General features: G+C 42.1%; 1 protein-coding gene across 9 annotated transcripts in view; it reads left to right on the top strand.

Moving 5' to 3' along the window:
• Nucleotides 1-14,214, top strand: part of COL13A1 (collagen type XIII alpha 1 chain) — a gene marked incomplete at its 5' end in the record, with an annotated part of 173,311 nt that overhangs the window by 110,050 nt on the left and 49,047 nt on the right. For 5 of the 9 annotated variants that reach the window (XM_083441406.1, XM_083441405.1, XM_083441401.1 and 2 more), the window contains 7 exons: nucleotides 134-160; nucleotides 5,154-5,180; nucleotides 5,286-5,312; nucleotides 5,716-5,742; nucleotides 10,863-10,928; nucleotides 13,221-13,319; nucleotides 13,701-13,742. In XM_083441406.1, the coding sequence (XP_083297532.1) occupies nucleotides 134-160; nucleotides 5,154-5,180; nucleotides 5,286-5,312; nucleotides 5,716-5,742; nucleotides 10,863-10,928; nucleotides 13,221-13,319; nucleotides 13,701-13,742 (315 nt within the window). Of the gene's footprint in view, nucleotides 1-133; nucleotides 161-5,153; nucleotides 5,181-5,285; nucleotides 5,313-5,715; nucleotides 5,743-7,743; nucleotides 7,801-10,862; nucleotides 10,929-13,220; nucleotides 13,320-13,700; nucleotides 13,743-14,214 lie in introns of all 9 variants that reach the window. The other 4 variants (XM_083441408.1, XM_083441404.1, XM_083441407.1 and 1 more) reach the window with 1 other exon arrangement.

The following is a 14,214-nucleotide window of genomic DNA, read 5'->3' as shown; positions in this document are numbered from 1 at the left end:
AAAACCATTGCTGTAGGAAAGCAACAGGAGAACGCATGACTAAACAGTAATGACAATCGCAGAAGTCTGAGGCTTCAAAATGTCCTAGTAACTAGAATGGCCACCCCTGATGCAGTCTTCCTTTCCATTTCAGGGGCAACCTGGACAGAAGGGAGAAGTGGTAATAAGACTTTAATCTATTTCTGTGCAATATGCTGGGTTGAGGCTGGAGACTTTCAAGCTTGTAAAAGGGCAAGACTGGCAGGGCGGGTTTGTGGAGTCTTCAATTCAAAATGGAACTAGGGTTGCCATATTTCAATAAGTGAAAATCTGGATTCAAAGGTTGCTGAGTTTTAAAGCTTTTTTTTGGTTTTGTGTTTTTTCAGAAATTCACCAAAAATGCAACACTTCCAATATGGGCTGCCATACGCCTGGGTTTTCCTGGACATTTTAACCAGTTTCTGAAAATTCCACCAGGACACCATTTTCGAAGGACAAATCCCAGCTGTGTCCGGGAAATTCCGGACATATGGCAGCCCTACCTGGAATAGATCTCCCATTCTTTTTTCTTCCTACTCTAGCAATGAAAGCAGGAAAGTGATTTCTGCTGGCAAATTTGTAAATAATACCTCCACCCCCCACCCCACGCCATAAGCAGCACTAGGTTATTGGGTCATCATCAACAAATTTATTGTACTAGCCTTGACCACTTTAAAAATAAACTCAAAAAAATTCCAATCCCTAAACAATACAAGCATTGTATAATAAAGTTAAAGTGCCTTCTAATGATATTAAATATTTTAACATAGTTAGAGTAAAACTGAATTCAAGGTAAGATTAAACTAAATACACTCTTAAAGCTCCTAAGGCATGGCCTCCTTTAATACACTAGTTCTTTCTGTTAGATGTTTGCTTGCAGCTAAAGCATACAATGTTGTTCTATATATAGCAAATGGATAAACAACTCCAAAGAGAAAACACATAATTTTTTGGTCAGGATGGGTTGTTAAACTAGACAAAATATTTCTCAATAATTTTCCCCTTGGACTATCATATAAAGGACATTTCGGTGCAAAGGACATTCTCCACCTGCTTTAAATTGCAAATGCAAATCTGTTGTGAAACTGGTATCTGTTTGTCTCTACCATTTGACACGGCGGAAGGCATAATCTGTAGACGTAGCTCTCAGAAAGCTCTGCATAGGGGAAACACTGTCACTTCTTATTGATATTTAGATCTTCAACATTCCTCTTTGAAAGAATGACGCCAATGGGAAAATTTAGATTGTTGCTCTGGGGGTGGGGGTGGGGGGTGGGCCAGGAGAACCCCAGAGCAATGCATTCAAGTATAAAAGGGGGAGGGTGTTCTGTCCGGCAAGCAGAAATACTTGCACTGACAGATCTATTAGAAGAGTGCAACATTGAATTCCTCCCCTTGTTCCTCCACCAAACTTATCATAATATGGTAGGTTCTGGCAACGCCAAGGTAGGCTGCACTTTATTTGTAGGGTATGACATCACCACTGCACAGGAGTCCTTTGTGCATGTGTGGTATGGCTTTATAGCATCAATGAAGTCTCTAAACCAGGTGTGGAGAATCTTCCACAACTTGAGAACCGCATTCCTTTCTGGGAGACCTTCCATGGGTCAAATGCCAACACACACACACACACACACACACACACTCCCCTTGCTGTTCTCCAAGCAAGAAACATGAACTGTTCAAGGACATATTCCAGCCAGACAGAGACACTCAAGAAGGGTGCAAAGCAAGGATGGAAAGGGATGCAGCTAAGGAGGATGTGTGGCCCAGGAAGAGTTGCAAGTGCCATATTGCAGTGCCCCTGGGCCTCATATTCCCCATCCTTGCTCTAAATTTGTAAGAGAACTCCAGATTCTTGTGAATATACCTGGTACAGTGATTTTGTCATAGCTGGACCTGCAAATCCTTGTCTGGATTCCATATTTTTGTGGAATCGAGCTGCATCTGTAGCTGTACCAAAGGCAAATCAGTACTACATCTAATATCAAGTGAAATTTTTTAGGCAAACTGCCGCTGTCCCTCTTCTGGCCACAGGAGTGGGTAGGACTGGAGCCAGGTTTTTCTCCTCCTGACCCTGCAGCCAGGAGGCACTGGTTTCATTGAATACAGTACAGTATCAACATAACAGTTATATGCACTGGGAAACCAAAATATTGTGTGACTCGCTTTCTTGCAATATTCACTTTTATTCTGATGGTCTGGGACCAAACCCGCAATATCTCCAATATCTCTCCTTTCCATGATGCTAGTCACCATACATTTAGTTAGCTTAACAAGGCTTAATTTGCATTTGTGCTTACTGTTCCTTGTTGTGACTGCTTTGCTAAGTCCTTTCAGATTTAAGCTATACTGGGATAATTAGAACCTTCAGGAGGATTTGCTGGGTGACTGGCAAGTCTGAAATGCACGGTGAACTGGGTCATCTGATTGTTTCACCATCAGGTGTTAGCTCCACATCACTCCACCCCTCCTCCATCCAACTTAACATGTACTTAATAGAAGGATGGGGGGGGATGGACTGTGCTGTTTGAGATGAATGGGGCTGAGTGCTGAGAAATTGTGTTAGGATATCCTGTTTTCATTATCCAGATTTCTTTTTTTAAAAAAACTCAGAAATACTTGTCAGGGAACCCACACAGTTTTGAAAATCAACTGTTCACAAAATTATTCAAGTCAATAACTTGGAAAGCAGAGTTAGTAATAGCCAGATACAGGCCATTTAGCCTATCTTGCTTGTAACTGGACACACTTTCACATACTAAATTCCTGGTCCATAAATTTTATCCACCTTGTTAATTCTGCTGCCACCCTGTGTGTATTGGCCCTGCTTTACAAAGTATCTCATTTCAGTGTATGCTTCGATTGCTGGATTGCTCGAGTCATGCTTTTATTTTCTACGAAGCTGGAGTTTTACCCTGTGTCTAAAGCAGAGCAAACCACAGGATATAGTGTATACTTTGCTTCCTCTCTGAGTTAATGAAATAATCCCACCCTACAATCTATCAAATACTACAGGCCTGTGGTCTGGCAAGCTTCTGCTTGCTTTGGCCCAGAGCCTACAGAATTCCAATTTAACCCCACTATTCAAATTAATTGTCACTCTGTTAATATAGTATATTTTCACTATATTATTTGTTGCAGGCAGATGCTGAAACATGCCGTGCTTTCTGTATCTGATGAATTGATTGTGAGATTTTCTTTTAAATTAAGTTTTTGGGGCGTTATGCACATATTTTGTGACCCTCTAAGTCAACACAGCCCACCAGGCATGTGTTGTGTGGGCCAGCCAGGTGTTTGAGAAAACCAAAATGCTTTTTTGGGGGGGGGGGGAGGGAAGCTCCAGGCAGGTGCCAAAGACAGTTTTATTGAGCCTCTGGTGGCCTGTGTTCAGCTCACTGAGTCACAAGTGGAGCAAGTCTCCACCAGGCATATTTTCAGTGCATCCCAAACACCAGAAAGGAAGAGGCCAAGCACAAGAGATTTTAAATAGGCTAAAGCCTATGACTGTGCTTCGATTGACTTCTCCATCACTTTTCCTCAGAGGGCTGTATCCATAATGGGCATCAGAGGTATGCCAAAATATCACAGAATAGTGTGCAAATGAGAGCCATACCCTGTTGTTGCTGTAAAAATGTATGCAGGTCCCTCTTCAGATAAGTTTGTCATGTCAGCACTATCTTATCTTTGAAGAGAAGGTGAAAAAGACATTTAGCATACATCTCACATCATGGCCTGATTTTTATTAGTCTAACTCAGTCTTTCCCAAACTTGGGTCTCCAGCTGTTTTTGGACTACAATTCCCATCATCCCTACCTAGCAGGACCAAGTGGTCTGGGATGATGGGAATTGTAGTCCAAAAACAGCTGGAGAACCAAGTTTGGGAAACCAACTAGCAGCTGGACGCTATTGTGCTTTGAATGTGGGTTGTTGCTGTTGTTTTGCTACTTTTTGGTTGCTTTCTTTTAGTTAATTAATAGGCTAATGCTGCTGATTTTATTTTTAATTGGGCACCTGTTATTTTTGTTTATAAGCCACCCAGATCATTTCACCAGACATGTGCACATGTCACAGCATACCTTAGCAAACTAGATTAAGGGGTGCAGTGGTGTTGAGCCAGAGCCACCACCTGCTGGCAAGACAATAAGACCTCCACCTCATTGTGGATTTCACACTTGTCATTCACAGTTCGGGGCCCTGCTGTGAAGTAGCTAATATTCCATCCTCCACTCTGCAAGACGCAGTGGACAGTTTAGACTTATTTGTCCCATGTGTAAAAAAGCTTTTACTCTTCCTGTATTAGGAATGGGTTAATCTGTCAATTTCAGTATCTTTCAGTTTCTCACTTTTCTACTCTTAAGTTCAGTCTCCACATTTCTACACTGGAATATTTTTTTAAGTCCTCCAGAAAATTTGTCAGCATTTTCGTGCAAATTTCTCATGTGCATTCTAAATGCATTTTTGCTCAGTGTGCACATTTTTTGAAGCAAAATGCATATTTGATTTTTTATTGTCACTAATATATGCATTTATGTGCACACGTTACCATAGTCTGTGCATTCTTGTACACATTGTTTGGCTGGAGAACTGCTGTGCAAAATCTGGATAAGTCTGACTTTCTTAGGATATCCATTTCGGTACACAGTATTGTTTTGAAAAGTGTGAATCTGTCGTCTTTAAATGCAAACAGAACTGAATTCCTCCCCCATCCCTACTTTTGGTGATGCTACTCCTACAGATTATGCATCCCACCGCCCACACTGCTGAATGTTCCTGGTAACTATGTCACTAGTGGATAGTCTCTCCTGATGGGGACTGCACATGCTGTAAGGATATTTAATTGATGTGCAACATCACCATGAAAGAAAGATTTCCCCCATTTGCACATGGAGTAGATGACATCTGTAACAGGCCCAATTAATATATGTCACTTGGAGGACCTAAGGATACCTGATTATGGAATTAAAAGGTTTGGGTGAGAATTATCGCAAAAGGGGGTATAGCTTGCCTGTGTTTCCTGTCTGTAATGCCAAAGTTTTATCTGAAGCTTACATCATGTGCTGTCGTATTCATCATATTGTTCACTTTGTTTTTCAATTGATGTAACCTCTGCTTGGGTTTTCCTCCCCTCAAAGGGCCCAGCTGGTCCCAAAGGACAACCAGTGAGTAATTACTTGTACATACTTTCTGCTCACACTTATTTTTGGCATTCCTTATCACCATTATATATGCGACATGACTCTATATTTGTCTTCTACTTTCTATAGGGAACTGCTGGACAAAAAGGAGAAAAGGTGAGCTTAGCAGAATTAACATTCTACCTACAATAAAAAAGGGAGTTCCACGTTCGTTTGGGTTTCAGTTTCTAGAAATACCTGTGTTTAAGGCAGGCTAAAATAGTCGTGTGCTCTCTTAAAGAGGATTTTAACTCACATTAAAACACAGGTTTTTCTAGAAACTGGAAGCTGAAACAACCTGGAACTCCAGGCTATTCATGTACCCTGAATCAATAGTCTCAATATCCACAGTTGCTTTTGAAAATAATGTCACCTTTGCTCATTTGAATCCATAGTCAAAGTCCAGTCCACGGGATGCTTAAATCAGCAATGCACCTGCTATGAACCTGTCTCCACAAATCTATTTTGGTTACAGCATTCATGATGTAAACTATTTTCTTTTAATCTCCTACTTTTGCAGGGTCAATGTGGAGATTATCCACACAGGGTAAGCAGACTCTTCTATTTTGTTTGTAAAGTGACCCTTGCATATTATCCCTTGTTTATTTGGATGGCTTTTATGGAAATATAGAACTTAAGAGTTCTTAGCGTTCATCACTGGCTCCTGCAGTCCTTTCCTCACCCCCCCCCCTCCACATAGATATTTTATTACCTAACTGCCTTATTGGCAGATACAGTGAGTGCAGAGAGTTTTCCGGGAAACATTTCACCAATTTCTCCATCTGGCTAGCGGATCTGCCAGTTAGGATTGCTCTGCCCATTTTTTCTGCATTAGAACCATAGAATTGTAGAGTTGGAAGGGACCTTGAGGGTCATCTAGTCTAACCCCCTGCAATGCAGAAATCTCAGCTAGAAAGGCATACATTGGGGCTGAAATTATTATAGGGACATAGGTTTAAATACTTCATATTCAGCATTTGAGAAGTCTCCAAATAAATATACCTAAAATCTGGCCCTTATCCCAGAGAGATATAGATGTTCTGTTTGCCCAGGATCCTGAGTGATGACAGGATGCAGATAATGCCCCTTTTAGAGGTATCTGAGGCAGAAGAATGCAGGGAACAAAGGCTGGCTGATTGGCTGAGTGTTCTGGCCCATATAATTACAACAGAGAGCCAAGTATATTTATTTAGAAAAGCAGTGTCAGTCAATTGCTATGGGCTTTTTATTTTTAAATTAGAAGCATAGTTTGCCTGAGCAATGCTCTGAGTTCAGCTGCACTCCCTTGCAAGTTCTCCCAGTGCTGATCAAGATGAAAAGGAGGGTCCACAGACTATTAAAACACTGAGAAACTATTCAGGGGTAAAGAGGACTTGACCATACCAAAGAAAAAAATAGTGTGGCTTACTGTCTCTGTTGGATATTTGGAATTGTTATTTAAGAAATTATACCTTCCCATCTCAGATGGTGCTTTCAGCTACAGGAGATCTACATAATAAGAGGAAATATAATAATGATCCACATCCTATGAGCAAATAGATTAAGGTGGAGAAGCTCTGGCAAAGCTTTGCAACGGGAGTATGCCTTGAGCCTTCCTCTGCTACATTCTATACTAACCGGCAGCCTATGTTTTGTTTCTGGGGGTGAGGAACCTGAGAGTTGAGCCGCAGCCAGCAAAGTTTGAGATTTTAGCTTCCAACTCTAATTAAAATTATAGGAACTTAAAGGTTTTCGTTTTCTTTTTAAAAACAACACTGGGCCTCAAGATGATACCAAAAATGTTCTTGAAGACTTCAGAGCCAAATGATTTCTTAAAGTCATTAAAAAGTTATGCTTTTTTAAAAAGCTGTTAAGCAGATTCATGATTTTTGAACTTTGAGAGGTGCTAGACAAGAAGATTAGGCCTATCCTGCTGCCTGGAAATCTTGGATGGACTCAGGGCACTGGTCACAATTTCCATCTTTGTTAAGCGTTGCCCTTAAAGGCAGCAATACTTTGCAAATTATCAACGGTAAGGTGTGTGTACCCCCCCCCCATGGGTCTTAAAGGAAGGCATTTAATTTCTTTGTTCCATAATAACAAACTTATATTCTTTTCCAAAAAGAGGAAGGAATAGCCCAGATACTTGTTTTAGCTTGCTTAGGATTTCCGAATAATGGGTTTCTTACCGTTGTGTCTGTGGCATATGAACTGATTTTTTGGCCTGGGTTCCCCTCCTCAACCACTGTCAGTGAAGCAAGGACTGAGAATCCAGCCCCACTGTTATGTAGTTCCCTAGCCTGTTTGTCGAGCAACAAATTAGGAAAGCTGATACTGTGCTCTCAACGAAGGAAATGAATGCATCAAGAGGTTATGTATGTGTTGCACAATGCAAGCCTTGAGGACAGATGAGGTAACTGAAACAGGTAAAAAAGGCAACAGGGTTGGGCAGGGGTTGCAAGTTGTCTTCGGACTGGATTTAGGAGTTGGTGAAATTCATTTTGCTGCTGATGGTATAGAGAATAAATTGACCCAGCTCTGTGTTGCTCTGTCTCCACTGTCCCCCTAGGAATACCTAAGCACCACACTTGCAGCCCTGCGTTCTAATCAGATCCTTACACTGAAGGTTTGTGGGGAAAGGGTTTAACTGGTCCTGTTGCAAAAGGCCAAGAGATGAATCCAATATTGCATGTTCTCAGTGGCAAAAGATCCAATAACATACCTGCGGGACGCTACCCCCTCCCTACCAATAAAGGAAAATATGTAAAATATATGCTACCATCAGACTTCAGTTTTTCACTGTGGGAAAAGGCAAATGATGTAAAGAAAAACATTCTGTATATCATAGTCATGCCATCTGAACTATCCTGAGCTCAACTTCCAATAGTCGTTAATGACTGTCATCTCAAGATTTATTTAGGAACATAGGAAGCTGCCATACTGAGCCAGGCCACTGTTCCATATAGCTCAGCACTGTCTACACTGGCTGGCAGCAGTTCCCCAGGGTTTCATTCCCAGCCCAACTCGAGATTTTGAAGGTTTAAACTGATCAGCACTATTTTTGCCTTGTCTGTGTTTTTAGATCTTGCCTCAAGAGGAGTCCCTTCTACTGAGCAATTTCACAGTTGATTATAAGACATGTGAAAGGCACTCCTAGATCATAGAATCATAGAGTTGGAAGGGACCTTCAGGATCATCTAGTCCATCCCCCTGAAATGCAGGAATATGCAATTGCCCTATATGGGGATTGAACCTGCAACCTTAGCATTATCGGCACCATGCTCTAACAGCTGAGCTAGGAACGGGCAACCTGTGGCTTTCCTAATGTTTCTGGACTACGACTCCCCTCATTCCTGACTGACCAGGGCTGATAAGAGTTTGGAGATCAGCATCATCTGGCAGGCCACAGTTTCCTCATACCTGCCCTAGATACTCCCATGCTTCTTATTAGGAAAGGTGAGACATCAGAAGAAAACAGCTGGACCTAAGGATGGCATTCCAAATCTTCCTCATGTTTGCTCAAATCCAACACCTCACACAGAACAGATGGAATATGAAAATCCTATTCAGGTGTTTATCTCCGTACTGTCTCAGTCACATAAAAAGAACTAGTGGGGCTGCATGTGCTTGTCTGCATGCCTCACCGCACCCTATACTGTCCCCACAGTGTTGATACATTGGGGGAATGTCTGAAGGGGGTATGCCTGCTGAGCATGCAGAGGCTGCCTTCAGGAGCACTCAGGGTTCCAACTCACAGGGCAGCCTGTGTGCTTGTCAGGCACTTCCCACCCTGCTTTAGATCTTCCCCCAACATGTTGATGGTGCCGGGGAGAAGGCAGATGTGTGGTGTTGTGGTGGGGGCAGAGGAAGCACACGTGGCTCTGCTGTGTGTGTCTCTTTCTGCACAACAGAGATTGTTTGGAGAAAAACACCTGAAGAGGGCTACAGCTTCCCAAACTTCAGCTGACTTTGTCGCCTCTTAAGAATTACAGGGAATGTGCAGTGTCTTTTTCTGTGATTCACAGACTGAGACCCTCTGTGGTCTTTGGATCTGCTGTTGATTGTGGCCTTCTTAATCCAACCATTGCTCTTCCAATTTTACCACCACAACACATCTTCTATTTTTAACAAGCTGCCCAGAATGACTGGGTTGCAGTGCTGCAATATTGTGATGACATTTCAGTTTTGCAACAAGACTGGAACTTGGCCTGCACTAAAGAGCAAGCAGCCATAAATAAGGGGAAGAAAGTGTACTCTCTGAAGTGTACACAGTTGCTGTCATGGGAGACCTGCAGGCATACCTCTCAGCCTCAAAAGAAATTACAGGCATCTGCATTTTTGAGCTTTAGCAAGACCTGATTGTTCTTGCACATATACTAGTGAAAATCAGGAGTGATTCTAGTTGTAGAGTGAGGATAAGCATATGCAGCGGTTGGAACAGTTCATTGAATATTTGGCAGGCAGGATATGCATAGATATGCATAGATATGTTTGTTTTCCTGGAGCCATTTTTGTGAGGTGGAATGGATATCTGTAGCATGGAACACATGGCTTTGGATTTAAAATGGACACGCATAGAGACAGCTGTGAGGCAAGACATACACACGCTCACACACGCAAGGTAGAATGATGTGGAGTAAACTTTGGAAAGGTGCGGAAATTAGAAATGCATCTCATGCATACTAATTACTTTTGTGAGGTCAGGTATGGTAAAACTGAGGAGTGAAATGACCTCCATGTGAAGCTCATGTTTGGAACACTGAAGGAATGAGTTCTGAGAAAAATCTCCTATAGTTGGACTTGGCAGGGAGTGAAACTTCTGCCAAGATGTAGAGCTGGATTCCTTGTAGGAATGAAGTCTTCAAGTTATTCTGCACTCATCCCTTCAGAAATTTAAAAGATGCCTTCTTCATATCCATTTTCACGGGGGGGTGGGGTGTTTTAAAAAAGCAGGCACACTTCTTTTACTATAACGACTAGTTTTCCCTAATACAGTTTGGCCTATCTAAGGGATGAAAAATGGTTTGCTGAGAATATCTGTTGTAATCAGAATAGCTTTTGCAGTGATTAGCAAATTTGCTATGGAATTAGCTAGCAACAAAAAAGAATGGTCAAGAAATGAACTATATCTGGTAATAAGGAGAGCACTAAAACAACCAGTGAGGAATGGAGACTTGGGTAAAGTAAAGAGAAGAATACGATGCAAACAGAGAAGTGCAAATAACAAGTCAAGAAGCAAATTTAGAGTAGAAGTACTCTGCCTAGAGACTACAGGTGTGGAGGGTAGCAAGTGCTATGCTTAGTTGCAATGATACACAGCAGAAGGTGACAGCATAATCAGCTTTTTCTCTTCCATGTTATATAACTAGAAAGTATTTTTTTAAAAAAAACACCAGAGTACTCTGAAGAATAAAACCAAAGCCTATGTTCAAAATATTAAAATGGAACATAGAAGAGCTCAAGAGGCTTGCCAAAAGGTTCCCAATGACAGATACCTTTTCCATTGCCCTTCATTCTTGTCTCTGAACTGTGACTTACTTTCATTACATCCTTTCATTGTTTTCCTTCCCCACCCCCTTTCCATTTTCTTCATTGGCTGTTCTGTATGACTTTTGATGCCCTACTGACCTCCTTTGCCTTGTGACCTTTGGCCCTTGCCCTGTGACCTCCTGGCTCGGTCTTCTTCAGCTGTTGCCTCTTCTCAATTCAGTGCGGCTGGCTCCACCCCCAGTCATAAAGAGACGCACCTTCCAGGTATCCTTCTTCTTTTCCTGGTTTTAAGCATTTTCTTTTCATTCAGAGACTGGCGATTAATCAGCTTCCTTTCTTCCTTAAAGAGGGTTTCATGAAAACTAGAAGAAGCAGGGATCTCTTTAGAGAGTCAGTTTTATCCACCATTTGACATGCCTGTACATCATAAATGACCCCACAAGCTGGTTTTAGTTCACTTGTGTGCTTGCGCTCTCAGTTTAAGCAGCTAAGCATGAACAGAAATATTTTGGCTGCTTCTCCTGATGATCTGATTTCAGGGCCACACAAGATGCTGCAAGAAAGAGTGTTATTGAGGAAGAACAAGGTTTTCACAGGATATACTTGAAGAAAAGGATTGCTTCTTTTTCTTGGAGAGAGAGCAATGACCTCCCCTTGCATTACTATAGAATATCTGAAGGAGAACTGAATCTAAGAGCCCTCCATGCATTATATTGAGGCTGTGTTTACCACGAGACCATGCACTGGTGTCATGCAGGTATCGCCTGCAGTAAACATGTAAACATGTATTTTAAGGCAAGTTTGCACAACCTGGGACCTATCAAGCAGAATGTAGTGTATGGTAACCCAGAGGCTCAGCAAACTGTCTAGATCTTTAAAAACAAGGGGACTGTTAAGCACCTAGAACACCACAACACCTTGTAGGGTGGCTGTTTTCAGCTTCCTAGATCAGACGTTCTCAAGGCCTGGCAAAGTGTGACAAACAGGCACCCATCTCTAAATACCTGAGGATTTGTGTCATGGACACCAGACTGGTCATGGCTCCTCTGGGAGTGTCTACACTTAATATGTTTACTGTGGAAAGTGTTGGTTTTGATAGGTCAGTGTAACTTTACTAAACACAGTTGCCACACAAAATAATATCCTGATTGCATCCACAACAAACACCCTTTGACTTCCCAGATAGACAGACTGTAGCACTAACAGTAAGGGAACCTCTGCTGACAATCTCTTCAACTCCTCTAGAGATAGCTATGTCACTTTGAATGAAGGCACTGGAATGAATTAGCTTGTATATCTATGGAGATTTATACATGGGCATTTGGCAAGTACTGGCTCAGCTGCCTACAACATCCTTCAGAGGATACAGCCGCAGTGCCCTTGGCTTTGTTTGAGGACAGTATTATGTGTGTTTGTGTAGATGAGTGCAGATGGTTCATCTCAGCAAGAGTTCTCTATAGTGAGATGCCAACCCACACAAAGCCTCTTGTTACTGTGGCATTATGGTATGCTTATGAATACTTTTAGCCTGGAATGGCCCTCTAGGATTCATCTGGAATGTAGCTGGATGGAGGGAGTAAGTCAGAGATCAAACGCCATACTTATCGGATGTCACATGCCTATTTTTAACCATTAATTGGAGCTATATAATTTTTTTAAAGTTTTGCTAAGCACCAAGTGGTTTCATTGTGTGTGGATTTAATGTTCTGTTAGAGTTCACTGCAGGCTATCTCACACAACCACTTGGGCTGGGTGTAAAAACAAACAAACAGGGAAGTCAACGAAACAGACGGCTGGAATTCAGGACATAGTCAAGGTTGGGTAGAAAAAAAGCAGATGCAACCAGGGTTCTTACTTCATACATTCTATTTTGCATTCTGTTAGAAAGGAGCAATACTCAGTGGAGATAGTAATAATAATGCACCAAAATAGATTGTATTTTTTATTGTATTTATTTAAAGGATTTGTAGCTCACCCTTCATCGGTCCTGATACCAGGGTGAGGTACAATGTAAAATAAATGATACACAACATCAGTAAAACAAGCAAACAAAATTCTTAAAGCCTGAGAGAAAACATAAGCTTTTAAGGAGTCTTTTGAATACAGGAAAAGAAGCAGCAGAAGCAAGAACAGAAATGAGACGGAGATGGAACAGAAGTAGTAGTTTTAGGGGGCTATTGTCTTGTGTCATTCAGACATCCCTGAAACCCCCAGTCTGTAAATCTGTAAGGAAGGGCAGAAGAAGGAGAAGCCTTAAGAACAATGGCAAGGGCTCGTTTGATGGGCTTTAGTATTGATGCTCGCTTTCCCAGTCTAAGATCTGATTGGGAGTTGTAGTCCTTCTGACGGGAGCTTTATAGTCATTCAGGAATCCATGCAGAAAGCCCATCCACACGTTGCCCTTTGCCCAAGTTTTGGAAACCCCCTTCAGGTACTTACTAACAGCAACTTGCTTGGCTTGGCTCTTCTTCCTTTGCTCAGGCTCTGCTTGCTATAGATCACACTCCAGGGTCATTGTGCTGCACTGATGATAGTGTTGTTTTCAATACACCTCAGGGTGAACAGGGACAGGCAGGAATCCAAGGGCCTCCAGGGCCACCTGGGCCACCAGGCCTCCCAGGGACTCCAGGACAACCTGGACCAACTGGACCATCTGTAAGTACCTCTTCAATTGCTTGTGTCTGTTTCCCATACTTCCTGTTCTCCGAAGAACCAAAGATCTGGCTTTTACCTCCATGGTTGTTCTGCAATGGTGGTGCCCCAAAGCCTTTCTTCTCCCATGTTACATGAGGATTCCATTTCCTCTACCCCAGCCTGTGCAAACTTCCAGGGTGAAGAAGTCACACTCTGGCTGCAATTATGTCACTCTCAGCAGGACGCCCAACTTTTAAAAGCCACAAATTCTATTTGATGTTCTGGTAACAGCACCATTCCTGCAGGGACAGTAAGCATTTTCAAAAGGTCAAAATCACTCTTGTTGAAATAAGGGTTTACCAAGCTGGCGTCTCTGAAAGACACATTTCTGTGTTGCCTTAGGGAAAAGCAGGAGAACCAGGGAAGCCTGGCAAGGATGGAAAGGTATCCATTTAATCTTTTCCTTTACTACGGTTGCTGCATTTGCTTGCATGAACGTGATTTATTTCTTGGTGCCTTCAAGGGACATAATGAATGCTGGCTCAACAGTGCCATACAACTGCATGCATTAAGGGAAGGGTAGGCAAGCAAGCAGTGAAGGGAGTTGGTCATTCAGTGACCATTCTCTTGCCAGCTTCGTCTGAATGTAGTCTGCTAAAAGTCCAGTTACTCGGTTCTCGGATTTTAAAACCCCTCTGAACTCTAGGATTATTTTTTTTAAAAAATCCTATGAACTTCAGCCTAATGATTTGAGTGCATGGTGGAGGGTTAACTTGAAATAATTGGGAGTGAGGATTTTTCTCAACTCATCTTGCTTTAATCCTAGGATAAGCACTTATAAGTACAAAACAAGCTTATTATCTGTGAAAAAGAGAAGGAGGGAAAGAGACTTGAGCTGCATACACACCATACATTT

Source organism: Podarcis tiliguerta, assembly GCF_965153285.1.
Source record: "Podarcis tiliguerta genome assembly, chromosome: 5".
NCBI classification, from domain to species: domain Eukaryota; kingdom Metazoa; phylum Chordata; class Lepidosauria; order Squamata; family Lacertidae; genus Podarcis; species Podarcis tiliguerta.
This window is presented reverse-complemented; position numbering and strand designations above follow the sequence as displayed.